Source organism: Bipolaris sorokiniana (genome assembly GCF_000338995.1).
Source record: "Bipolaris sorokiniana ND90Pr unplaced genomic scaffold COCSAscaffold_12, whole genome shotgun sequence".
Taxonomy (NCBI): domain Eukaryota; kingdom Fungi; phylum Ascomycota; class Dothideomycetes; order Pleosporales; family Pleosporaceae; genus Bipolaris; species Bipolaris sorokiniana.
In genome coordinates, this window is record NW_006911906.1 from 463,514 (window position 1) to 488,342 (window position 24,829).

The window sequence follows — 24,829 nt, forward strand, 5'->3', positions numbered from 1 at the left end:
GTGGCAAAGAAGCAGGTACATGAAGGATAAAGGTGTGGGATGGGTGGGTGAAGGAGCTTAGAAGCAGTTGAGTGTACCCTTCTTCCTGCCCTTCTTTTGGGCGTCGTTGAGAGCTGCCATGCGTGCTTCCAGGTGAGCACGCTCAGCTTCAACACGTAGACGGGCGTTGCGCTCCTCCTCGACAGCTTGGAGGGAGTGACGTGCTGCGCTGCGCTCCTTGCGCATGACATTGAGCTCTTCTTCTAGAGTGGCGCACTTCTTCCTGAATTGATCCAGATCAGCCTTGGTCTTCGTGCTGGAGGCCTCGAGGTCAGTCAAGGCGTCCTCCAAGGTAGCTGTAAGCTGCTTCTCAGCAAAGAGATGCTTCTCAATGGTGCGAATACGAGCCTCCTGGTCCTCGACCAACTGAGCATGAGCAATGTCCTTGCTTTGGTGACGCGAGGTAGGAGGAGAAGGTGCATTGGTTTGGGGTGGCGGACTGCCAGGAGGAAGAGGGGGAAGAGGAATAGCTGGCGGGGGTGAGGGCAAGGAAGTGTGTGCAGCGTTCTTGCGCGCGGTAGAGTTGTTTGAGTTGGATCGTTGAAGGTCCTCGCGAGGATCCACAGATACACGGGCAGAGTTGCGCTTTGCATCAACGAGTTGGGACTAGTCACGTTAGATATGTCTATGGGTGGGAATGTGGTTGAGCTTACTTCTAGGAGCGCAATCTTGATGCGTGATTCCTGTACTTCCTTTTCGAGTTCTTCGCTGTGGGTCATAGCATCTTGAAGCTCGCGAGAGCGCTCAGTTTGCAGAGCGGATAGTCGGTTGTTGGCAGCCTCATGCTGGTCCCAGTTCTGGTTGAGCTGGTCCTCCAGTTCTTGTACAAGACGAGCACTCTTGAGCTCTTTCTCACTGACCTTCTCAAGCTCTTTCAGCGTCTCGGTGTTGATAAGCTCAAACTCTTTGAGGTTGCCTTTGAGCTTGTTGATGGTGCTGGTAGCCTCTGCAAGTTCATTCCTTGCTGATTCAAGGTCCTTGACAGCCTCATCTAGTCGATTGGCAATTGACTTGCGCTCTTTGACCAACGCTTCGATATGCGACTGGATGGTGCTGATGTCTGTTTCTTCGCCCAAGGCAGCCGAAACACCTTGAAGTAGCGTCTCCATCTCGGTCTTCGCCTTGGAGAGATCAGCCTCCAGAGAAGATGCTGTCTCTTTGTGAGTCGTAAGCTCTGATGTGAGCTTCTCGAGCTCAGCAGCGTGGTTCTTCTGGATAGAGTCCATGCCTTGTTGATGGTACTCGATTGCTGCCTTGTGCTCCTCAATCTGTCTTTCCAGGTTGGTGACGAGAGATCGATGGGTCTCAAGTTCTTTCTCGGTGAGCGAACGGGCTTGAGAGTCTTCCTCGAATTGCCTGACAATATTGGTATGTGACTCCTCAAGCTCGGCAAGACGAGCAGCGTTGTTCAAAGCTGTAGACTTGTGTTCGTCCACCTCGGCTTGCAAAGCGGCGATCATCTCAGCGTGCTTGGCGCGCTCATGTTGCAAAGCGGCTTCGGCTTCGGCACCTCTTGTCTGCTCGATCTCAGACAAGCGTAGAGCGTGATTTACTTCAAGCCGTTGCTTGGCAGATTCCAGCTCACGAACAGTCTCAATATGCTGCCTCTCCGAGGCCTTGGTGGCTTCGATAGCCTCAAGGTGCTTGGAGTGCCAGTGAGCAGCTTCATCGCTAAGCTTGATGAGTTCATTGTGGCGAGTGGCATCTTCGTCGGACTCGACATCACCGTTGGTTGTCCGAGGGGTATCTGGCATCTGTCGGTGCGAGAGCAGGTCCTCCGATGACGCGCCAAGCTTGACAGAAGACTTGAGTGTCTCGATCTGAGCTTTGAGCTCCTGCTCCCGCTGAGCGTGCGAGTCCTTCAACTCTCGGATATGGTCCTCATTTTGCTTCATCTGATCCTGCATTGAAGCAACAATAGAGATGTCAAGAGGAGATCCAGCCTTCAAGCTAGAGCGTTCCTTTGTCAAACCACTGATCAAAGTCATTTTACCTTCCATCTCCTTGCGTATGGACTGAACCTCAGACTCCAGATCCTGAACTCGGTCTGAGCGTACTTGAATCTCGGACATGATTGTGTTGAGATTGAGCTCAAAGTTCTGTATGGCGTCTTCATCCTCGTCCAACCTGTCCAGCACAAGGTTTCGAAGAGAGGAAACAGCGCGGTTGGCGCGGTCGTTTGCAAGGACTGCTTGACTCGACTTTCGACGGATCATGTGCATTGATGGCGAAGCTGGCCGGTTCAGCTGAGCCTTGGTGATCTCTGATTTGAGCTCTTCGACGTAGTCGAGCGTGTCTTGGTGTTGTTCTTGTAGCTCAGAGTAAGTCTGCTGGAGCTCATTGATGCGCTCTTCCTTCTCACTTTGCAGTAGCTTCAAGGCTTTCAATTCCTGAACAAGGACAATCTCGGGAATGTGTTGCTCTTGGCCCAGAGAGGTGACTGAAGCTCGTCTCGGGGTGGCCTCATCATGGCCAACTTCCGTCCCCTCGTCTGGAATACTGGTACTGCCAGACTCCGCTAAGGACAATTCCGCAGACAAGGTACGCGAGGACGAAGGTTGTCCATCCTCTGCTGTGAGGCCATTCACCCCCGCGTTTGATAAAAAAGATGTCGGTCGGGAAGGTGGTGCAGATGACGTAACGTGGTGACGCGCCTCATCGACAGAGTCTTGAAGAGCTGCCAAAGTGCGCAAAGCCTCCTGGTACTTGCTGGCAAGCTTCTCGTAGTCTTGGAGTGTCCCTTCGTGTTCTACACGGAGATCAAGCAACTCTTGTGTAACTGTGTCAAGCTTGTCGTGGACGAAGCGGACTTGTGCAGGGCTCGATGGTCCATCGTCGGTATCGTCACGGATTCCATCATTGGAGATGGCCTTGACAGCAAAATCGGATTTTTGCTCCTCGGCATCAGGATGATGAGCAGCGGTGCTGGCGGTCTGGGGACGTTCGCTACCAGCCTCCTCGGGAATGACATCGATAGGAGTACCAAATTGGTGCATGCTGTCAGTGGTCACTCGCCTCTCGAGGTTGGTGTGCTTGTCGATGAAGGGATCACTAGGTGTCTTTGAGTGACCATTGACGTGATTTTCTTCGGCTTTTGAGTCCGTCCTGTCGAGTTCGTAGAGTAGGTTGTCTAATTTAGCAACACTACGTTGTCTTTCGACAACATGCTTGAGTCGCTCAATCTCACGACTCATCATCTCGGTTTCTTGCTCGTTTTCGGCGAGGCGCTCTTCCAGTGTAGAGATGTACTCTTCACTGCTGGTCTCGTTCTCGCGAGCCTTTTGCAGCTTCTCGCGCAGTTCAGATATTACGGTGTCGTTCTTCTCAATGCCATTGACCGAGGAGTCGATTTGGCGTTCGAGCGACTGGACGTACTCTTCGTTGTTGGCGTCACGCTCCATTGCCTTTTGGAGACGAGACTGCAAATGCTGATTCTGGCTCTCGAGGATGGCGATGCGAGTCTCCTTTTCCAGCAAATCGCTTTCGTGGGTTGACAAGGTAGATCGCGTGTTGGAGAGAGATGATTCCAGTGTCTGAATAGTCTTTTCGTATTCCAGGACAACGGATTCGACGGCCTCGGCGAAAGAGTTTGATCTCTTCAATCGTTCTACTGCGGAGTCGCCAATAGCATCCTTGAGCATAGGCGTTTCCGTCTCGCTGTTGTCACGTGCTTTGGTGATCTCGGAGATAAGTTTAGCGTGACGCGCGCTTAGGGCGTTGTAGTTTTCCTGAATATCCAGCAGCTGATTCTGAAGCTCGGCTTCACGCTCGTCTTGCCGATCAGCGCGCTCTTGGGGGCCGGTCTTCTTTCTATCCGCGCGCTCAGATAGTCGTATCTGGTCTCGAAGAAATTGAACTTCGGCTCTCAACCGGTCGATAGCCGCTTGTTTATCGCTGTCGTCATGGACCTGCTGAATCTGGGGTTTAACTTGGATAGCACGGGCGCGCTGCGCGTATTGGACTGTGTTCAGGGTTTCGCTTAGGTGGAATTCAGCTGGGTTGACGCAGGCGATCATGTATGTGATAGCGTTACCGCCAAGCGAGTCTTGCAGAAGGCGCGTAAGCCTGGAGTCCCGGTACGAAACATAGCCCCCGTGGGAGCGTGCCGACAGTTGTGAAATAACTTTTCCCAAGCTTGCAAGGCCTGCGTTGATTGAAATACCTTCCTTGGCGCGCTCGCCCTGCGCCCCTGTATTTTTCAGCCGCTCGCTTCCCGCCAGATCGACGAAATGTAGCTTGCTATCCACAGTTACCCAGCTCTCACTAGAGCCAGACATCATTTCGATGGGCACAGACCGGCGCTTCTCGCGGGTTGATGTTGTTGTTGTTGGCGAAGATTTCTTCTGTACTAAATTCAGACTAAAGACGGCATGGGAGCGCGACGATTTGGCATTAACGGCAGTCGCATCAGTCTGCCGGATTGAGGAGCCGAAGTTGAGAGCACCGAGCAAATCATCGATCGAGTTTACGGGTATTTGGGTGAGCCCAGTGAGGAGAATGCGACCATCACGGTCCTCTCGGATGTTTACCTGAGGTCGCTCGCCGTGAGCTACGTTTTCGGGTAGTAGCAGGTCGCGAAGTTGCTCATTGTAGATCTGCTTGCGTCAGTGCGTGCTTTTTTTGGCTTTACTTTTTTTTCTTTTTTTTCGGCTGGGGTGTCATTACCTCTACATACGTGGCCCTCAGCTGCCAGTTTCTATTCGCCTGCGATGCTGAAGACTTGGCAGTGAAGTTCTGAATTCCAGATAAGCGACTTGGAGCGCGAATGCCGGAGCCGGCGCTTTTGTTGGGCCCATCGAGTTTATCGAACAGCAATGCGGCTGCGCGGGGGATGATACCTAGATGCGCAGTCAGTATCACCTTGTCTTTTTTATTGTCAAGAGTGCGTTGGCAAGTTAAACATACCCATAACTTCGGGATCGGCTTGGTCTCGTGGGCCTGTAGTGCCCATTGTGTACGACTTTCCAGCGCCAGACTGGCCGTAGGCAAGAATAGAGACATTGTAGCCCTGGACAAAAGAATGGACGCTGTCTGCGACATATTCGAAGACGCCCTCCTGGTTAATGTCCTGGTCAAAGACACGGTCAAAGATGAAGATCTTCTTGCCTCCAGCCGCGTCTACAGTCAGACTCGAGGGTGAAGTGACGTGACACAAGGCATTGCGAAATCGTTGAGGAATGAGTTCGTAGCCAGGATCTCCATGCTGAAGTGCAGGACGCACGCGGACGGCTGCATTAGAGGGTGGTTAGTACGCAGCATGCATATCGGACCGTGGAGGAGGGCGGCACCTACCAACTTTGACGGCGGTCCTGCTGTCTTCGTCCGACGCCTTGCTCTCACCGGGCTTGCTGCTGATACTCATACGACTGGAACTGCGATTGGAGCGCAACATGGCGCTCATGGGCCGCGTAACACCGTTGGCGGGCGAGCCTGGTGGTGAAGTGGCCATTCGAGCGGCCGCGGCAGCGCCGTGAGAAGTGAAGGAGTGGTGTGCAGCACGGTATGGCGGGACGGCGAGGTTTTGTTTTATACTTGTGGGGTGAGTGCAACTGGACGGAGCGAGGAGGGGAGAACAGGCGCGGTGGTGGCCCTGGCCGGCATCCGCGTAGTGGTTTGGGGTGATGAGAGGTAGACGGGGTGGTGGTCAAGGTGGAGCGCGATGGGGAGCGCAGGCCGCGACTATGCAGCTGTGGAGTAGAACAGCAGCAGCAGTGGCGGCAGCAGCAGCAGCAGCAGCAGCAGAGTGAGGGCCGCGGGGAAATAGTGAAGAAGGAATTATTCTGCTTGTGAAGACCAGAGGACAGAAAAGCAAAGCAAGTAGGGTTCGGCGCGGGTCATCAGAGCGACAAAGGACCCCCTAGCGCCAGATGATTTCCAGGGGGAGCGCGCGCCTTCGACAGCACCCACCCCCGAACCATGCAGAGGGCGCCCCGAAGTAGAAGAGGCCAGGACCCTGACCTGCTGCTCGGCGTGAATGTGGACGCGCCTTGTCCGCTGCCCGCGCGGCGGCGGGTCCATAGGCATTGCCACAAGCAGCAAGCAGCAGCCAGCAGCCGTTGTTCCTGCAGCCCGCCAGGCCCATCTGCTCCGCCGGCCTGCATTGCTGCATTGCAATCGCCAGATCCTATGCAGGGTATCGATATACTACACACACACTACTTGGCTACATACTAGTAATCCACCACGCCGCACCAGCCCATACCCACGCCCACGCACATGCCCAGCGCACCACGGCCTCATCTATCCTCTGCCGCCAGCTCGGCTCAACACTGACATTGGCCATTGGCTCCTCCGACTATCCAAGTACTCTCACCACTCCCACGTGCGAACTAGCTCGAGTACACTACCCATACACCTCCAACCGACGCCTCACTAGCGATAGCACCAGCGCCCAGCCCAGCTCAGCCCACGACGCTGACATTCGGATTGTCATGTCGCCCAGGCGCTCGAGCATATAACACAGGCAGATGCTCTTCATGCATCGGCCGACTGCTCCCGACACGGTTGCAAACATTGCCCATCGCACTCGCCTCCTGGCCACACACGGGACCGGCGCGCGCAGATCTTGTCAGAGTCGTCTTCGCCCTGCTGAACAAGCCGAAGTTGGCCTGCATCTCGAGTCGCGTCTGCGCGCTGTCAGCCTCGTACAGTCGTAGAATCATCAAAGAGTAGCGTGTTTCAGTTCGGCCAATCCTACCCAAATTGCAACCGACATAGCCGTTTCCTGTCGCTTAGCCAAGCTGCGTGACGAGGCTGCGCCAACCCCGTGCGAACACTACGTACCACGGAGAAGGGGGGGTTGGCTGTAAGTATCTACTCTAGTGACATACTACATCGCCCCCAAAATCAAAACCCCCCGGTGTCCTTGACCATGCCCGCCCCTCGACTCCCTCCCTCATGCAACAAGCCGTCCAAATCCATTGGCCCTTTCCTGTTCCTAGCGTCTGCTGCCAGCGCCAGTGCTGTCGATAGTCATGCTGCTATCCCCCCTTTCTACTAAACCCCTATCGTTACTCTCCGGCATATGGTGTGAACAATCTCTGCTGCATCTGCTCAACCCGCCAAACTCAAGCCGACTCTGCGCCATGTAAATCTCCGCCGCCTGCTTGTCCGACTGCAGAAGTGGAAGTGCAGTCGGCGCAATAATGTGACTGTGTGGCTAGCCGCAGCCTCACTATGCCCCAGTAGGAAGCCCGCGCTCTAAACGTTGCCAGCCACGTGCTGGCCGCTCCACTGCACGACGCCCGACGGCTCGACAAAACCATCGCAACCACAAACTTCGCCTCGGCAACTACCGCCCTTGCACGGGTACCTGATCCCGCAACCATCAAACTCTTGCAGCCCAACGCCTTTAGCCTCGTGTATACAATCAACTCACCTTGCGTAGAACCCCGAAGCAGCTACTCGGCCTACTGACGCGTCGTCCCGAGCATATCTTCATACATACACAAGTATATATCATCTCCAACGGTGCACGGAAATCCCATGCCAGTGGGGATTAAATGTGACCTGTCACTAGACAAAGGCTAGTTTCAGCGAACCGCCTGCTCTAGGACAGACGGCCGTTTGCAACACTGCTATCTAACCAGACTTGGCTTTATTCCTGGCCTGATATCTGCCTAAGTTTGCACTGTACATACCGTATTATGTACGTGTGGATACCTAGTGTAATAACACCAGCCTAATATAGGTCCTTGCATGCTTGCGCCATGTCGACCAACATCCACTCCACGACCTGCTTCCTGCACATCGCGCACTGTGCCACGGTTCCATATCAAAAGCGAAGGAATACTACCGAGTGCTAGGCCGAAACACTGCATCCGTTTGTTTCAACTCTCGCGTACAAGCTGATTGCCACAACGGCACAAGACACGCAGTAAGCTTCGATCTTTTTATCCTCGACTCGGCAAGCCCAGCCCGGGACGGACCCTGCCCGCGTTCCATGTCTGAAGCCTGTCCGGGCCACGAGAGGCCATGAGTTCTCAAGGTCCTTACTGACGGCATGTGCTTAGCTGAGTACGCAGCTGCATGGCGCAACCCCCGGCCCACAACGCTCTGTCTTGAAACCTGCAAAATCTGGAGATTGAGCTACTCCGATTTACCCGGTTCTGCTGCACACATACGAATACGCATCCCTCCTCCGATTTAACAGATGCGAGAGAGAGAGAGATCCAGGCCTCAATCGCTGCACAGACACCTACTCGCCCTCGTTGCCCTCACTTCATTGGGTGCGGGGTAGAGGTAGCTTACCCCGGTCAACCATGTCTCTTTCTGTAAAGTCATGACTTGGACCTGCATGCCCCTCCAAAGACCCATTTTTGACGTGCATTTCTGCGAACCCCTGGTTCAAGGCCTCCCACTTCGCCTATCATAGCAAAAGCTTACCATTGACGTGATGTCGTGTATCAACGCAGGATATCGCCAGCCCCGGTCCACTCAACGTCTTTTGTCCAACTACCGTGAATCTGCCCCACCTTTTCGCCCTTTCCTTTTTATATGGGTTTGCATGACAACAGCAACTCCGTTTTGCTTCCTTATCCATTAAATAAGGTTTGAAGTGGTATATCTGCCACGACTCGTGCCTGCTACACTCTCCCTTTGTGTGTCAGGTTTTTTCTGTCTGGCATCCCGGTCTTTCAGTTACATAATCTTTCCCTTTTTTTTAGCCATTCGAACTGTAACAGGGGGGGAGGAAATGACAACTACGTAATCGTATCTCGCATAATCTGTTGCTTAGAAACTTTTCGCACGTGGATCGCCAAGGAAAGTGTGTAAAGTACTACTTACTGTAAAGAAAAGTATGGAATTTTGGACAACCTGCTCAGACGCCCAAAAGACGCGTACAGCACATGCCCAAACGAGACTTGCTATCAGGAGGGCAAGTGGGCCCCCGCCATTCTTTCTGGTCCCCCCGGACATTAACAAGAAACGGCCGGGCCATAACCGTTGCTCTTGCGTACGTACGAATAGAAAGGAAAGTCAAGCCGAAACACTAATGTTTGCCATGACTCAACCATCACCAGTATGATTCGATTCCGAGTGTTAACAAACCTCTCTTTTCTTCGGACATTATTCCATGGACAGTGGCGGGCATAATGGTTAAAAAACTTGGTTTTGACCTGATGATCACTCACACTTTGATGCTGACTCGAAACTTTGGTGATTCGCTTACGTGGTGGAGAACAAAAACTTTAAATCCTTCTCGCATGGTCTGTGGCTATATGTGAAGGATGCTATTGTCGTATTGCCTATCTTGCGTGTATATGTGTGTATGTGTGTGGGCAAGAGAAGATATGACCATTTTCCACGTATTGACATGACGTTTTTTTGTTTTGTTTTCGCGCTCTTCTCGTACATACACACAGACATATGTCTCCATCTTCCATCTCCATCTCCATCTCTAGAAGCTATGATGAGGAAGGGAAAAAAAGGGGGGAAATCAAGGTCCTCTTCTCTACTACCTCGCTACTTACCCACCGCAGATCAGATGGGCCGAACCCAATATTTAGTCAAGTAGACTCAAATTGCTCTTTTTTTTAGTGCATCCCACAAAATATACATCAAGAAGTTACAACCTTTTTTTCTCTTCTTTACCCCTACAAAATATCTATCAAACTATAAACTTATCCGAGCTCTCGAAAAGAAAGAAACATCTATGCGAATCCATGTAAGCACTATACTGCTTGGATTGTTTATATGAGTATTCTAGTCTAGTGTATTAGATTATTGTTTTCGTTAAACTAGAACCAAAGGCAATACTAGTAAACTAAACGTGCTTCTCTGCGCTCTCTGCCCGGCGCTGGTTTAACCAATTCAATGCCAATTTTGTATCCGGATGGTGCGCACCAAGGGCTCGTTCACGCAGTTGGAAGCATCTCTGTACAAGAGGGATGGCCTCTTCGTGGCGTCCTTGTAACCAAAAGGTCATGGCAAGATTACTCGTGCAAGTCAGTGTTTGAGGATGCTCGTCCCCAAGTATCCTCTTTGCTGTCTCTACTGCTTGCACCTCTAGATTTTCGGCCTCCTTCCACCGTTGTTGATTACTATACATTGCTGCTAGGTTCGCCATACTAGTCAGCATATCAGGATGCTCGTCCCCGAGTACCTTCTTTGTTATCTCTAACACTTTTGCCTCTAGCTCTTCAGCCTCCTTCCACCGTTGTTGATCCCTGTATGCTGTTGCTAGGTTCGCTATACAAGCTAGCGTAAAAGGATGCTCGCCCCCGAGTATCCTCTTTCTCGTCTCCATCACTTGCGTAAAAAGCTCTTCCGCTTTATTATACTGTCCGTCACTGTAAAACGTCATTGCGTATCTCCATGCCAGATCTGACTGTTCGCCATTTTCTGCTTCAGGAGACCTGTACGACAGAGCGTACTTAGTATGCGGAAACAGTCGTCTCCACTTACTCCTATTCTGATGACTGCTGTCTGGGAAGACCCGAAGTAGCTGTGTGATGGCATATTCGATCTGCTGCTGAAGCTGATTCCGCTGCTGAAGCCACTCTTGCAATGCAAAATGAACCAGTCGGTGCAAGTCCAATGCAGAGTCTTCGGGCCGTCGAGTGACTAGGCCGTATTTACTGAGTACATGTACAGCATTTTCTCGTTCTCGAATGTTTTCGTCTTTGAAGAATTCAAACGGGATATCCTTGGAGGCTACGCAGGCTGCAAGTAACAAATAGTCTGCTGCAAGCGCATGACTACGGCGGATCTCGTCGAGGGAGATGAATAGCGTGGTAGCCACAGGATCATTTACTCTCCACCTCTGTAGTCTGTCCCTTGATGGTCCGCTATCTTGCTTGACATCGTAGTCGTTATGCGTCTCCAATTTTGATTGGTAACCCTCAAGCGATACAGCCGTGACATTGATATAAGCTGCTGCTTGGACAATCGCTAGCGGAAGATGTGAAAGCTCTTGTAGCAAAAGCCTTGCTTGCTGCTCCTCAGTTGAATCAAATTCTTTGTCTCTATTCAAGTAGTTCTTCAACATCTCCTTAGCGACATCTGGTGTCAGCTCCTGCAGCTCTATAAGCGCATGCGACGCCATTCGCTCAGCTAGACTGCTTTCAGTTGTTGTGAACACGACAGAGCATCGCGTGGATTGAGGTAGGTAGGCAGTCAAACCTACTTCCTCTGCCGACGAAGTTCTACTAGCTCGTAGCGTGATGTCTTCTAGGTTGTCAAAAATCAGCAAGCAATGTGCTGTGTCCTCTTTTTCGAGATGAAGTTTTACAAGCTGCTTTGCGTCTGCCTTTTCATCGTCCCATCCAGGAATATCGAGCCTTTGGGCAATGCTCTCATACGACCGTTCGAGACTGTCCACGTTGCTTGCATTCAACCAAAACACTGACCAAGTCATGATCTCCTCTCTTACTCTGTATGCAAGTTCTAGCGCCAGCTGTGATTTGCCTGTTCCGCTAGGTCCTACTATAGCCAATCTAGTCATAGTAGTAGTAGTATAGTCTTTGCTAAACAAATTTGCCTGTAGAGCGGCAAGCTGAGACTCTCGTCCGAAAAAATGCTCGTTGCGGGAAAATGGAATGATGGAAGGTGTGCTGCTAGTTGCCTCTACTTCCGTTTGAAGTCTTCTCCATGCTTTTTCCTTCCCTTCGCCATAGTTGATCTGCATGGTTACACCCAGAAGTCCAAAAAGGCAGTACACAATGTCTTCCTGTTCGGTGGTGACGCGATTGTCGGCCCAATGCATTCGCTCGCGTGGAGAGAATTGGTCCAAGGGATGATTCCGCAGTGCTGCGAGCGGAATTTTAGTAATTTCATGCACTATTTGCTCTAAGGAACTCTTATCCCCCAGTCGCTGTTCCCTGCAGGAGAAAAATTCCACCGATGCTGGCGCGATCAGTTCTTGGAGTGTCCAGCCTCGAGTGAACCACTGGCTTGCCCGGAAGGATGCCTCCCAGTTGCTGCTCTGTATTGTATCCGTTTCATTGGGTACATCCGATAGAAACACATAACATTTTTTGCTTCGCTGTACCAGCGGAACATTGAGTTGATCGCTCGCGAGCGCTCAAGCCGGTCCCATCGTTTGATGCAGCACGTGTCAATCCAGAAGTACTGGAGCTGGTCTTGGGCTGCCTGTTTAGCGCAAAACATAAGCTTACGATAGCCATCCTTCTTCTCTTTGTAAGTCTCGCTAGCTATGTCTTCAAAGAGGATTTCTGATTCCTCCCATCTGTGTGAAAGAATAGCATATGGTGGGATAGGCTTCCCGCGAAAGTCTGTTGAGAGGAGTCGGCCAAACTGATCAAAATGAAAAGTCGCATGACTGCAGCACGAGAAAATACAGTCAAGGCAGTGCGGAGATGATGACACTAGCAGCAGGCTACGAGAGCAAGCTTTTGAAGCACGAAGCACACAGGTGCTGACCTGGCTCAGCCCCGTAACCCCGCCTTCCGGTGAAGCAAGAAGCAAACAGCCGGATAAAAACTGCCCCTACCACAACAGTGCAACTCCTTAGGAACGCCAACACTACGCACTACTTATCTATAAAGTATGTATGCTGATATAATTTCAGCAAAGCGCATAAACTTTTACAGTGCACTTACGGCTGGCTGAAAACTAGGCGCAGGGAATAGACGTTACAGAATTAAAAAAAAACTCCCTTCTACGAACTATGGTCTAGACAGCCTTTTTATCATACCACTGCTTCACACAAGCAAAGAGAGAACAGCTTACCTAGATACACACTGTCAAGTCTACTAGGCTGGGCTTGGTAGGAGAGTAATAGCCAAGTAACAATCGAAATACTACTTAACGGCGCTTGATAGTGATGTTTGGATGGGTGATATTATGTCTTGATCAATGCAGTGGCTTGTAGAGGGAAAGAATGCTTGTAGGGTGGATGAGAGTGTTGGTCTGCATAGCTAGTGTTGTGATGAGATGGTGTGGCGGTAAGGGTGTTATGTCATGTAAGATGGTAGTGAAGATGAAACAGCAAGTAGGATGCATGCACGGCAGATAGCGTATATGTAGTAAGATAAACATAGCTTCTATGTTTAGTTCTATTGTAAAAAAATTGTTTATTTACATGCGACTCAGTATTCATACCCGAGCCTTGATCTTGTCTAATCTATCTTGCAGTGTTGTAAATCAAAGAGACATGAAATAAAAACATGTGAAGCAAAACTTTTCTGGTCCAAGATCTACAAAAGGGTATTATTACTATGATATTAAAGAGAATCAGGATGAGATATCACCTCACTCAGAGACAGAAAAGAAAGGAGAGGGAGACACACGAACACATCAAATAGGTGAATTAAAGACAACAAGGAAAAAGGTGGTATGTTATTCCTAGCAACAAGCCAACAACGACGACGACCACACGACAAACAAGGGAGAGATAAAAGGGAAAAAAAGAGATACACAAGGCCAGACAACCACCCCACAAAATCTCAAAACACCAGCTCATCCAAAGCCAGTGATGAGAAAAACCTAAAAGGTGTGGGCCAAGGCAACTGACTGACTATTGCAGACCAGTTTTCCGCCTTGTACAAGATGGGACCCTGCTCTTCCTTTCCTTATACCCCCATCACCATCTTTTCCCTCTTTTCTAGTCCAGCACCCATTCCTACCACCTTTAACCTGATATCCTCCCTGGGAGTTTTGCTCTCCTCTTTTCTCCCTCTCTTCTTCGCCGAAGGGTGAGAGAAATAGAGTTTAAAAAAACGAGTGATTCAGCTATCTCACTCGTCGCAATAAAAAACATACATAAGGAATAAGCCCCCATTCCGGGTTCGTTAAGATGGAGAAAAAAAAGCTTCTCTCAAAGATGGTAATGAAAGAAGATGCAAAAGGAGAATGAAATAACTTTGAGATGTGAAAGCACTAGGCCTCCATCCATGTAGAAAGTAGAAAGAAGAAAGAAAAAGGACGCCAACGCCAGTTCAAGGATAGGGAAAGGGCATCAATGCTAATCTCGTCTCGATCGCTAATGATAAATCAAGATTGTCCAAAAACAAGGAAAAATAACAAATATTCAAAACACCAAGAGAGTCCTTGCCTCTTGTACGCTTTTCACTTAACGCGATGACATGTGACGCATGCTACCGCTGGGCCTTCCAAGCGGCTGTGCGTACTTGGAGACGGGCACCATGTCAGAATGGAGGTCGTTGTTACCGTTGCCCTCGACATCGTCATCGTCTTCCAAGATGCGTGTTGGCACAACAGGTACGTCGTGAGATCGGTGCTGTAGGCTTGACCGGTCTGGCGTTGTGCTGGCGCTAGCCATGGACATGGAAGTGCTGGACCTGTGGCTTAGGTCTGGGGTTGGGGGGATGCTTGATCCGCGACCGGGGCGGAGCATGCTCTCCTCGTCACCATACTCGCTGCCAATGGTGGATTGGGTGCGGCCGCCGTGCGACATTTGTCCGACGCTGCTGCGACGATCACTGTGGTGGTCTTCCTCGATGTCAGCGCGCTGGGCGAGTTGAAGACCCTCTACAGCTGCGGCGCATTGCTCGGAAATGTTGCGGATGATGTATGCGATAGCATCGGTCTTGTCACGGAGGACACGGTCAGCAACATCGACCATGGACTGGTTTGAGAAGCGCTTGGAGCTGCGTGCAGGGTTGTTGAAGAGACGGTGCTCCATGTCTGGTGAGACATCCTCGCCCTCGAGGTGCTTGCCTTGAGCAGTGCTTGCTCTTGACTCCTGGCGGCTGTCGACACCAGCTACGCCACGGATGGTACCAACCTCAGACTTGTCCTTGATAGAACGGTGGGTAGGTGCCTGAGACTTGGTCTCTGCGTCCTGGAAATGGTCCTCCTCGTCCTCTTCAGGCACATCATCGAAGCCAGCTTCCATGTAGTTTGACATGTCGTCATGGTTGAGGGACTTGACAATGTGCTCCATATGGTGGGTCTGGCCCTCGATGAGAGCACGGAGGTGAAGCACAACACGTTGTGCTTCGTCGCGTTGGCGGAGGATAGCAGAGTTGGTGTGCTGAAGAGCGCCGAGCTCCTTCTTGTTCTTCTTCCTCTCACGCTCGAGCTCCTCGGCAATCTCCTGCTGGAGGACGAGGGCCTCGAGAGCATCGTCGCGCTGCTTCTCAGTACCAGAGAGGCGGACAGTGAGTCTGGCAGCATCGTCCTTTTGCTGATCAATGAGGCTGCTGAGACGGCGGTTCTCACGCTTGTGGTTCTCAATCTTGACCTTGAGATCCTGGGTCTCCTTGGTAAGCTGCTCGGCGAAAGCCTGGAACTTGAGGAATTGCTGCTTCCAGCTCTCAAGCTCCTCAACCAAGAAGTTGTTTCGCTTGGTGACCTTGCCCAGCTCGCTGTCCATGCGCTGCTTGAGGTTGATGAAGTCGGTCCAAGCCTCTTGAGCATCACGTGAATATTGGTTACGCTCGCGCACAATCTCGTTCAAGTGACGCATAGAGACCTTGGTCATGAGTGGCTTCTTGACGGAGCCGCCAAAGATTGCCTTGACTCCGGTGTTTCGGCCCTGACTGTAGTGTTAGATACAAGTAGGACAGCATTGAATGGTTTGGTACTTACAAGCTTCTCACACACGTGGTCCATGACGGACATGACAGAATCCTGAGACCACCATTCGGGGTCTTGGATGCTCTCAACCTCGCCACGCATGACGATAATCTGGCCAGCTGGAATGAGCTTGCCACCACCGTAGGCTGACCGCAGATGCTGTGGCACACCTGTTGGTGCGACCTCGCCATTGAGAGCCTGGGTCAAGCGAGTAATCATCTTGGTCCTCTGGCCAGCCGAAAGAGCAGTTGGAGGACTTGATGTAAGTACAAAGTTACGGTCTAGATCGACAACCAGAGCATCGGTTGGGGCCGTGAAGAGCGAACGACATTCCGAGGTGACACCAAGAATGTACGGACCCGGCTCCTGGACCAGATCTTTGACGTGACGCGCATGAACTACGGGCACATAGAGACCGCTCCATTCGTACACCCTTACGCAAAAGCGCACGGTCTCGGCTGCGACGGTGAGCATGGCGGGGTAGTGGCTCGTGAAGATGATGCGTCGGGTTGGTGACAAGGCGGCCTCGATGACGCCCACAATATTGGGAATGGACAGGCAGGTAAAGAGGGGCCACATGGCAAAGTTTTGGAAGCCGGTGGGCGAGGAGGGGAATTGGTAGCACAGGGCGTAGTCCTTCATGTCGATGCGGACCAGGTCGTTCAGACGCGGTGCGGGGAAACTGAGGATGCGAGATACTTCCTCAGCGTGGAACAGGTTGGTGGCCTTGTTCCAGTGAATCCACATACCACGGAGGTAGTCGCCGAGCAAGTTGTACAAGGGATAGCGAGAGAGGAAGCTGAGGCAGTAGGGGATCCAGTATGTCTCCTCTGGATTGTCGTAGAAGTCGGGCTCGATTCGCTTTCGCAGATCGCGAATGGTCTCGGCCCTCTTCTCGTCGGCGCGCGACCAGACACGGAGCGCAATACCGTACAGAGTGTGGGAGGAATCCTGCTGCAGAACAAACGAGTGATGTACGCAGTGAGGCTGGCTTCTGCCAGTGCAAATCTCGACATCGTGAGGGAAGCATGCCTGCAGTGTGGATTAGCAGACTGAAGTGACAATGGGGTATCGTGAGGCATTTGCAAACATACCCTCATGGCAGAGTGCAGAGACCTGGCAATCTCGTTGTCCTGCTCGAGCCTGGGGCTGCTTCCCAAGATCTCGGGCAGCCAGAAAGTTCCGACAGCACCCTTCATGTGGCCAATCTTGCCCTGGGCGGGAGCAGGTGCCTTGACCCATTGCGAAGGCTCTCGACCAACACCACAAACCATGTAGGCATGGGTAAGCGTCTTGGGGCTTCTAGCGCCCTGCTTGACGTTCAAGGTGGAGGGGAGCGGCTGGGTGATTCTCGAGTGGAGAGACGAGGTCCGGCTGGGGATGATGAGGCTGTGGTCGGCATTGTCTCTGGTTGGGGGACGCTCGCTGGCGCCGGTGCGAGGGCGCAGGCTCAGAGAGGGAGCCATTGCGAGAAGGTAGAGTTATGTCCTATCGAGTTGGGCGTGGGACAGTGAAGAGGGAGAAGGAGGGAGTGGTTGCAGATGGGGACCAGTGTAGTAGTACTATAGTGACAGTGAAGGACTAGGATGAACACATTGGGGAGATTGGGCCAGTTGAAACCGCAGAGCAGCAGCAGCAGCAAGCCGGGCGAAGACGAGAAACTGGGTTGGTTGGTTGGTTGGTTGGTTGGTTGGTTGAGTGAGCGAGGGCGGAGGCGTGGAGCAGCTTTACGCGACCGATGGATTGTGAGCTCAAAACCAGCTTGCTGCGGGTAGTAGAGGAGGGTGGCAGCCAGGGGGAAACATGGCTTTTGGGGACGGCCTGGCAAGGCGCGCGGACTGGATGCTGGGGGTAGGAGGGACGCGAGAACTAGACATGGGTGGCTTTCGCAAGCGTCGGTTGGAGGAAATGAAAGAAGCTTAATCCCTGCCTGGCGCAGGGCCGCTCAGGGTGAACGGGCCACCTTGCTGTCAGGGGCGGGCGGTCGTAGGATTAACGGCTGGCCTGTTTTCACGAGAGACGCCGGCGGCAACGGGTGCAAGGGCCGCCATCCAATCTTGACGCTGGGCTGCACAAGAGCATTGTACGCACTAGAGCATTATCGTGGTGTTGATGAGAACGAGGGTGACGAGGGTGGTGGTGGTTGGGGCGACGTGGACAGCGAGGACGTGGAGCAGCATTGCGGCGCCTTCTTGGCCGCCCACCTCGTCCTCGGAGTGGTGCCCACTCACACTCATACCGTGACTCGGGCCGTCCAGGGATGGCGGCAGCGAAGGGACGGATGGTGGCAAGAATAGTGTGCAGTGTTGGAGCGGCCTTGTGCTGAATGCCGATTTGGGCCAGATTCGAATCAGGCGTGCGTCTTGTGCACGACAGGCGCAGACAGCTGCAGCGTGCACACGTCTGCGTCCAGGTGGCGTGCATGAGCCCTGTTCCCGCACCTGCAGGCAGCCTGTCCATGCCCCTTGACGTGCTGGACTTGTGTATCATGGCTGCTATGGCTGCTATGGCTGCTATGGCTGCTATGGCTGCTATGGCTGCTATGGCTGGTTACTTGCTGCCCAGTGGGTGTAAGTATAGGCCAGCATGCTTACTCACTGTGTACACTGTCGATACATGCACTCACACACCACTACACAACAATGGCGTCCTGCCGGCCCTGTACGCATGCCTTGCATCTGCATCTGCATCGGCTCCACACTCCGATCCAAAGCCCGCCGTCGACACGCCTTTTGTGCACCAGCGCTGTTGCTGCTCTCGTTGGTGTAAGCCGGCCTGGATCTGCACCCTCACTGAAACGCTGGCCCTCAGCCGTCTACTGACAACCAGCAGGCCACCAGAGCAGAGAGGTGCAGTGCAGCGCATAAAGGTCGTCGTCGTCGCCGTCGCCGTCGCCGTCGCCGTATCGCAATGTCACAGTGCTGGTCGTCGCAGTGTCAGTGTCGCGGTGCCTGTCGTCACAACTGCATGCCATGTATGATCAGCAGCCAGGTGGGCCTGCCAGCCCAAGTATTGGGCGCAGGCGTGGGGAATGCTCCGATGCAGATACGCCAACAAGAGGGTTCCTGGTCCGCATCCCTATAGTTCGGCCCAGGCGACCATTTCTGCGCACAATATCCTCCCTATTGCTATAGCCTGTCCGCGTATCGCCTCGTGATAGATACGTAATCTAGAAAGCTGGTGCGCTGCGCTAGATTGCAAGTCTCCCGCCGCAGTTCCCTTGGCCCAAGTTGCAAACTCTGTCGGCCTACGCTAATCTGCGCCTATCGACGCCTCCATGGACCCGTCGCATCGTCGTCCTTCAACTACTCCTACTCGCAGTAGCAGACGTGTAAAATCGTGACCTCCCCCCATCGCCCGCCTCCCATTGGCTGCCTTTGTATCTGGCCTTGGCACCATCGTTGCCGTATCGCGACTTCCGCATGCTCTGCGCGTCTCTGCGTTTGCACCACGGCATCCCGGTCCATCTTCTCAGCACGCCACCTGAGCACTCCCGCCACACTTTCCCGCCTCCCTTCCGCCGCCTGCCATTGCTTGTAATCCCTTCCCCCAGAAATGGACAACACTTCGAGTGCACCGCTGCTCAACGAGCTGTGCAGCGTTTGGTACGTTGTGATAATTCACTCCCCCAATAGCGCTGATGCTCAACGGGAAACGCTCTAGAATGCTTGGCTACCTGCCTCAATCACCGCTGCACTTTGTTCTCGTCACAGTCGCCCGCTATGCACGCCCGGCCCTGGTAATCCACTGCTGACCCTTCCCTGTAGCAATACTACACAGTTCAAATACCGCTGTCCCGGTTGCAGTGCACGCACTTGCTCACTGCCATGCTATAAACGACACCAACAATGGGCCCAGTGCTCTGGCAAACGTGATCCCACCAAATTCGTGAAAAAGTCACAGCTGCTAACACCTGCCGGCATTGACCATGACTTCAACTTCCTCTCCGGAATAGAGCGGAATCTCGACAGAGCTGATAAGGTTGCCGCCCACGCTTCTGCTGCCGCCCCCTCCGACGGTCTGTCAAATCGCCAGCGCGCTGGTGTGCCCTATGCTAAACTTGAGGCTGCTGCTGGTGTCAACATCATCCGAGCGCCCCAGGGTTTGAGCAGACAAAGGGAGAACAAGTCGCACATGTCGGCCACAAAGTTAGTCGCCCCGGCTAAACTTATCATGCCCGTAACACTACTGATCTGTATCCCCAGGAAAGCATCCCGCAATATCGTCTGGACAGTTGAGTGGATAGATGATGCGTCCAAGACGCGTGTGCTTACTCAGACCTCGTCAGTACAACAGATAAAAGATGCCCAGCCCTTTGCCCACTATGGCGTCAATAGCAAAAGCAAGAAACGGAAGCTCAACACTGAAACTCCTGCTGTTGTTGCTGCTGCTACTACTACTACCATTCTTGAATCAACCCAGTCACAGCAACATGTCGCGCCTGTTGCAGAGGATCAAGACCAGCCACTCCAACAGATCCACGTGGACGTTCCGATCAGCGACGCACAGTCAGAGCCCGTCTCGCCTGTCCGAGGAGGAACAACCCCTCCTCGGTCAGAAAAAGGACAACCCTCCAAAAGAGAAGTGGACGTGGCAGACGGACGCCCTAGCGATAATGGTCATGATGAGCCAAGCGCCCATACCATGGGTCAGCCCAGGTTTTTTCTACTAAAACCTCGCACGAGCACGAGCCGCCACGTACTCATACCGCTTGATTACTCGTGTACACTCGCTGAGAGCCTACATGGCCGGACCGTTCTCGAGTTCCCAACTATACATGTGTTTCCTGCAGATATGGATGAGTTACCTAAAGAGGAGTTTATGTTAGAGGAAGAGTACGCTGAGCTGGAAGGTGAGCAACAAAAGGAGTTTGACGAATTGATGGGAGAACTTGATCCGGAGATTCTAAAGAGATTGAAGGAAGGCGAGGATGGGATGCCCAAGAATGGAATAGGTAATCCTGATGAGGAAGTTGACAGCAAGAAGATCCTGGATGTGCTCAAGCAAGATCTCGGCGGACGCTTGTGATTGTAAATGATCCAATCATATCCCTGCTTGGTTAAAACAAAGGTTACTCGTTACATGTGGAAGCGTCTGATCCGCTGCAATCTTCAACCAAGGTCTTGCTTGAAGAAACAAGATGTTCTTTTTTTTTTTAAAATTCATGGTTGAGTTGACATGTCCACACCCTCATGGATCAAGTCCATTATGCGCATTTGGCGCACGCCTACAATCTCCAAAAATAATCCACCCGCATCTGACCAGGGTCTACCTTGCATCACGGCGTGCTGTTCAGGATACCCCACTGCTGGATTACACTCGCGGCCCAGGCGTCCGCTTGGTTGCTTTTTTCTTACTAGCCACGCACGACTCCCAACACGCGGACTTGCCTCCCGCCCCGTCACGTCACATTGCAAGGGCGTCACACCCAACGGCCCCGACGTTTCGACTATGCTGTACCTTATTGCTTTTTCGCCATGCAGTAATACTCTTTCTCCATGCATAAGCATCTCTTTTCTTCCCTAATTCCGTTTTTGTGACGTGTGCTCATGCAAGCCCATCTCCAAGCGTCCAGCGCCCGTCTCCTTACCCTTTTCTTGTCCGTCTCTGGCGGCGAGGCGGACGTGCCGGTACCGACCCAAGGCCTCGTGGTTGCCGCAAGCGTACTACGCGAGCTCCACTTTTCGTTAACCCCCCCCCCAGACTATGTCTCGGAGGCAATAAGTCCTAACTGACTCTCCAAACCTTTAATCTATGCCAAACAATTGAGTTCATAACTTACCTGCACCTGTGTAAGGATTTGCCACCCTGGTCGCGGCGCACGGAAGAGCAGGCAAAAGTCATGACTATTGAACGTACGAAGCGAATCAAGAGGAGGCTGTGTGTGTGTGGTGGGGGGGTTGCAGACTGTCAGGAGGGAAGTCGCCAAAACAAACAAGGTTTATCCCTTCGCGTACTGAGTTGGTGCAACAAATCCTACTCGGCCTTCTTCTCCGTCACAGGCATCCATACGCGCGCATTCTTTCTCCATGGTCAGCCTCAATATCTTACATGCCGCTCAAGAGTACCGTCCGCTATCCAAGACGGGTCTATGACCGAGACGCAAGCAAGGTATTTGCCTGCCCTCTATCTTGCGAAACACGTTGCGCACAAAACAATTCGGTAGCTTGCTAATTTGCGAAGTCCCCTATCATTCATCGCTCAGCAACGTACCTGGTTCTGGGTTGTTTTACCTTTCGCTCTGACCGGCCAAGGACCCCTCTCATATCATCCTTTTCGGAGATAATACCACTATACACATATGAAGTTTCCAACGATAAGAGATCGAATCAGGAAAGTAAGTTCCGGATGCAAACACACGGTTGTTTGTATTGTCTTCAGAACTATCACCAGCCAATATATTTGGCGATCTTAATATGTCGCTCTTATGCACTGGGTATGTCCACTTTTTTCTCTCTTTTCTTTCTTCATTTGGTCGATAGTTAGAGATGCTTGTTACGCATGCAATCGCTTGTGGTTTCCGGCGCCATTCCCCTTTCCCCGACCGCGACTGGCTAGAGCACTGCGCCGCATCGCAAATCATGCCCTTGTTGTCTGGCGATCCAGACCTCTTCCCCCCCAGAAAACGTGATAAGCAGACGTTACTTCGACTATGTATCAAGATGCGCCACAGCCCCCGCTCTTTTCATGGCGACAAGCAAGTTACCGGAACAGCAGCCGTTTAATACTCCGACTCGTTATTGCAGCTGAACGTCCACTCATCCGAGGTGGTTGCCATAATGCTACTACAACCCATGCAAGGGGCCGTTGGCGACGTTTTTGTCTCTCTTTCCTGCGCATGGAACTGTATGTCACACCGAAAAACCTCCCACAGTATCAGCGCACATATATGGCTCGACGTGTCATACAAGACTTCGTATTTTCTTGCTGTTACAGTTTTTTTCTTTCCTAGGTTCATCCCCATACCAGCCTCACTGGGCATGACGAACGCTAGAAAAAGTCGTCAGCATTTAGCAATGCGCCGAGAAAGAAGAACACCTACAGAAAAAAACTGTTGTCTGAAGCAGAATGATACATGACACTTTTTTGAGGTTTCGTTTAGAAGTAGTAGTTCATCAGAGGTCTTTGCTTTCTGCTGTTTTCCAACCACAAGAAAAGAAAACGAGCGCAATCAAGTTCGTCTTACACAAATGTCAAAGTATTACCTACAATACATAAAATGCCAATCCCAAGACTCGTGCTACTATATCCTGTCACAAGTACACTGAATTATCACACCTTAACATCTCGTGAGTATACTACGCAAACGTCCATCCCCTACTCTTGCACTAACCAACCAACCAACCAACCAACAGAACAAAACAAAAGCGAACCAGACAAGAACAAGCCTATTTTATACCCTCCCCTTCCTTGCTATATAACCCTCTCAATAACAAAACAGGGTACCAAGGGGTAAATCAAGTACCGTTCGTGGCGATTAGTAATGTAAACATATATAACTAAGAGAGAACGCGCGGATATATATCCCTAACAAATCGTCCGGGTCCCTGTGCGTTTGAAGGACGGGGGTTGGCCGGTAACTACACGGAACCTTGTAAAGCAAGGGATGCAGTGTGTACAATAGATGCGGAGAAATGTGAAGTAAGGTGGGTGGGTTGAACGGGTTTGTGTAAGGAGAAGGAGAAGGAGGAGAAGAAGAATAGGTGAGGGGGGGGGGGAATGAGATTTGTGATAGGATATTGTGTGGATGCGCCATAGCAGGGTAAGGGCGGAAACGGGACAATGTTGGGATGGTTTTGTAGAGTGGGATCTATGAGGCTTTGAAATGCTAGGGTCGCATGTACCTTTCCGTTTCTATAGTTGTATGGCTGTATAAGTTTGAGTATAGTTGAGGTAAGTTAAGTAAACGGAAGTTTTTTCTTGACGACGAAAGAGAAAAGAAAGAAAGAGAAGATTGGACATGAGCGCATGCAGCTTCGAATTGTGTACAAGGAGAAATCGCACATCCTTCGTTGCAATCATTTCAGCCCTCTCTCTCTATGTATATCTCCTATACCCAAACCCCCATATCCAATCCTCAAAAAAAAGGGAGACCTTGTTTTCATAACTCATAACCTACTGCGCCACCTCCAACAACCCCTTTCCCTTCAAATACTCCACAATCTCCACGACGCTCTCCTCCACACTCTTCTTATCACTCCTAATGTGAATCTCCGGGGCTTCAGGCGCCTCGTATGGCGCACTCACGCCCGTAAACTCTGGAATCTTGCCCTCGCGCGCCTTCTTGTACAGGCCCTTGGGGTCACGCGCTTCAGCGACTTCAAGCGGGATGTCGACGTAGACTTCGACGAAAGCGAGGGGCGACTCGGAAGCGTCAGAGGTGGCGGCGTGCAGGGCGCGAGCTTGCTCGCGATCGGCCTTGTAAGGGGAAATGAAGGATGTAATGGCGATTGTGGAGGAGTCGGCGAAGAGCTTTGCTACCTGTTATATTGTGTCAGCTTCCTTCTCCCGTCTATTCAATCCTTTCTGTAGTAGCTGAACTCGTTTTGGGTAAGTGGGATTGCGCAAATACATACCTCAGCTATCCGCCTAATGTTCTCATTTCGATCCTTCTCCGAGAAACCCAGATCCTTATTCAGCCCGAATCGCACATTGTCGCCGTCGAGTCGGTACGCGGCGAAACCCAGGTGCAGCAGGTGCTGCTCAAGCGCTGTGGCGATGGTGGATTTACCGGACGCGGAAAGGCCTGTGAACCAGATTGTGAAGCCGGTTTGCTTGCGGAATTTGTTGCGCTCGCTGCGCGAGAGGGAAGGGTGCCATGTGATGTTGCTGGAAAGGGCAGAAGTGGGTTAGCGATTTCGGCGCGTACTTTTTTTGTATGGCGCGGGGTAGGAGTATGATGGGGGAGGGGAGCTTACGTCGCCATTGTTGATGATGATTATCGCGACAAAGTCAGAATTTTGCAGCGATGAGGAAAAGGTAGGGAGTTTTTTTGGGTCAATTGCTCAAGTGTCTTGATGAGTGCGCCCGGTGTTTTTAGGGTGACAATTTACGGGTACACGGCTGATCAGATTTTGTCAACGAATATCTTTGGTCCCAGTAGAAACATTGGATCCCTCTAGCGTGAATGACGTGCTGCTAGGCTTTCGATGTGTGGGGAAGTAATCCTCACAGCGGGAGAATGACATTACGCACAGTAACGCTATTCATTCATGTAATTCATGAATCAATCTCAAATTTTCGATTTAACTATGGAATAGATGTGGAATACGATGAACAACCTCCA

At 51.8% G+C, this 24,829-nt stretch overlaps 5 protein-coding genes across 5 annotated transcripts; 1 reads left to right on the forward strand and 4 right to left on the reverse strand.

Moving 5' to 3' along the window:
* Positions 1–57: 57 nt before the first annotated feature.
* On the reverse strand, positions 58–5,488 carry COCSADRAFT_28790 (uncharacterized protein; the record flags this gene model as incomplete). The annotated part of the gene is made up of 5 exons (XM_007704348.1): positions 58–645; positions 693–4,634; positions 4,705–4,877; positions 4,945–5,268; positions 5,332–5,488. 5 exons carry the CDS (start codon positions 5,486–5,488, stop codon positions 58–60), a joined length of 5,184 nt encoding a protein of 1,727 aa, XP_007702538.1.
* A 4,317-nt stretch (positions 5,489–9,805) lies between these two features.
* COCSADRAFT_183480 (uncharacterized protein) lies at positions 9,806–11,746 on the reverse strand (the record flags this gene model as incomplete). Its single annotated transcript, XM_007704601.1, has 1 exon — positions 9,806–11,746. The coding sequence occupies one exon, from the start codon at positions 11,744–11,746 to the stop codon at positions 9,806–9,808; it is 1,941 nt and encodes a 646-aa protein (XP_007702791.1).
* Positions 11,747–13,794: 2,048 nt separating this feature from the next.
* COCSADRAFT_231608 (uncharacterized protein) lies at positions 13,795–17,281 on the reverse strand. The gene is made up of 3 exons (XM_007704602.1): positions 16,638–17,281; positions 15,556–16,575; positions 13,795–15,502 (listed from the first exon to the last, which is right to left on the reverse strand). Exons 1-3 carry the CDS (start codon positions 17,007–17,009, stop codon positions 14,075–14,077), a joined length of 2,820 nt encoding a protein of 939 aa, XP_007702792.1. The 5' UTR covers positions 17,010–17,281; the 3' UTR covers positions 13,795–14,074.
* Positions 17,282–19,000: 1,719 nt separating this feature from the next.
* Positions 19,001–20,729, forward strand: COCSADRAFT_148203 (uncharacterized protein). Its single transcript, XM_007704603.1, has 3 exons — positions 19,001–19,148; positions 19,311–19,691; positions 19,749–20,729. Exons 1-3 carry the CDS (start codon positions 19,099–19,101, stop codon positions 20,569–20,571), a joined length of 1,254 nt encoding a protein of 417 aa, XP_007702793.1. The 5' UTR covers positions 19,001–19,098; the 3' UTR covers positions 20,572–20,729.
* A 2,599-nt stretch (positions 20,730–23,328) lies between these two features.
* Positions 23,329–24,608, reverse strand: COCSADRAFT_39180 (uncharacterized protein). Its single transcript, XM_007704398.1, has 3 exons — positions 24,462–24,608; positions 24,120–24,372; positions 23,329–24,024 (listed from the first exon to the last, which is right to left on the reverse strand). Exons 1-3 carry the CDS (start codon positions 24,467–24,469, stop codon positions 23,659–23,661), a joined length of 627 nt encoding a protein of 208 aa, XP_007702588.1. The 5' UTR covers positions 24,470–24,608; the 3' UTR covers positions 23,329–23,658.
* Between the last annotated feature and the right edge of the window lie 221 nt (positions 24,609–24,829).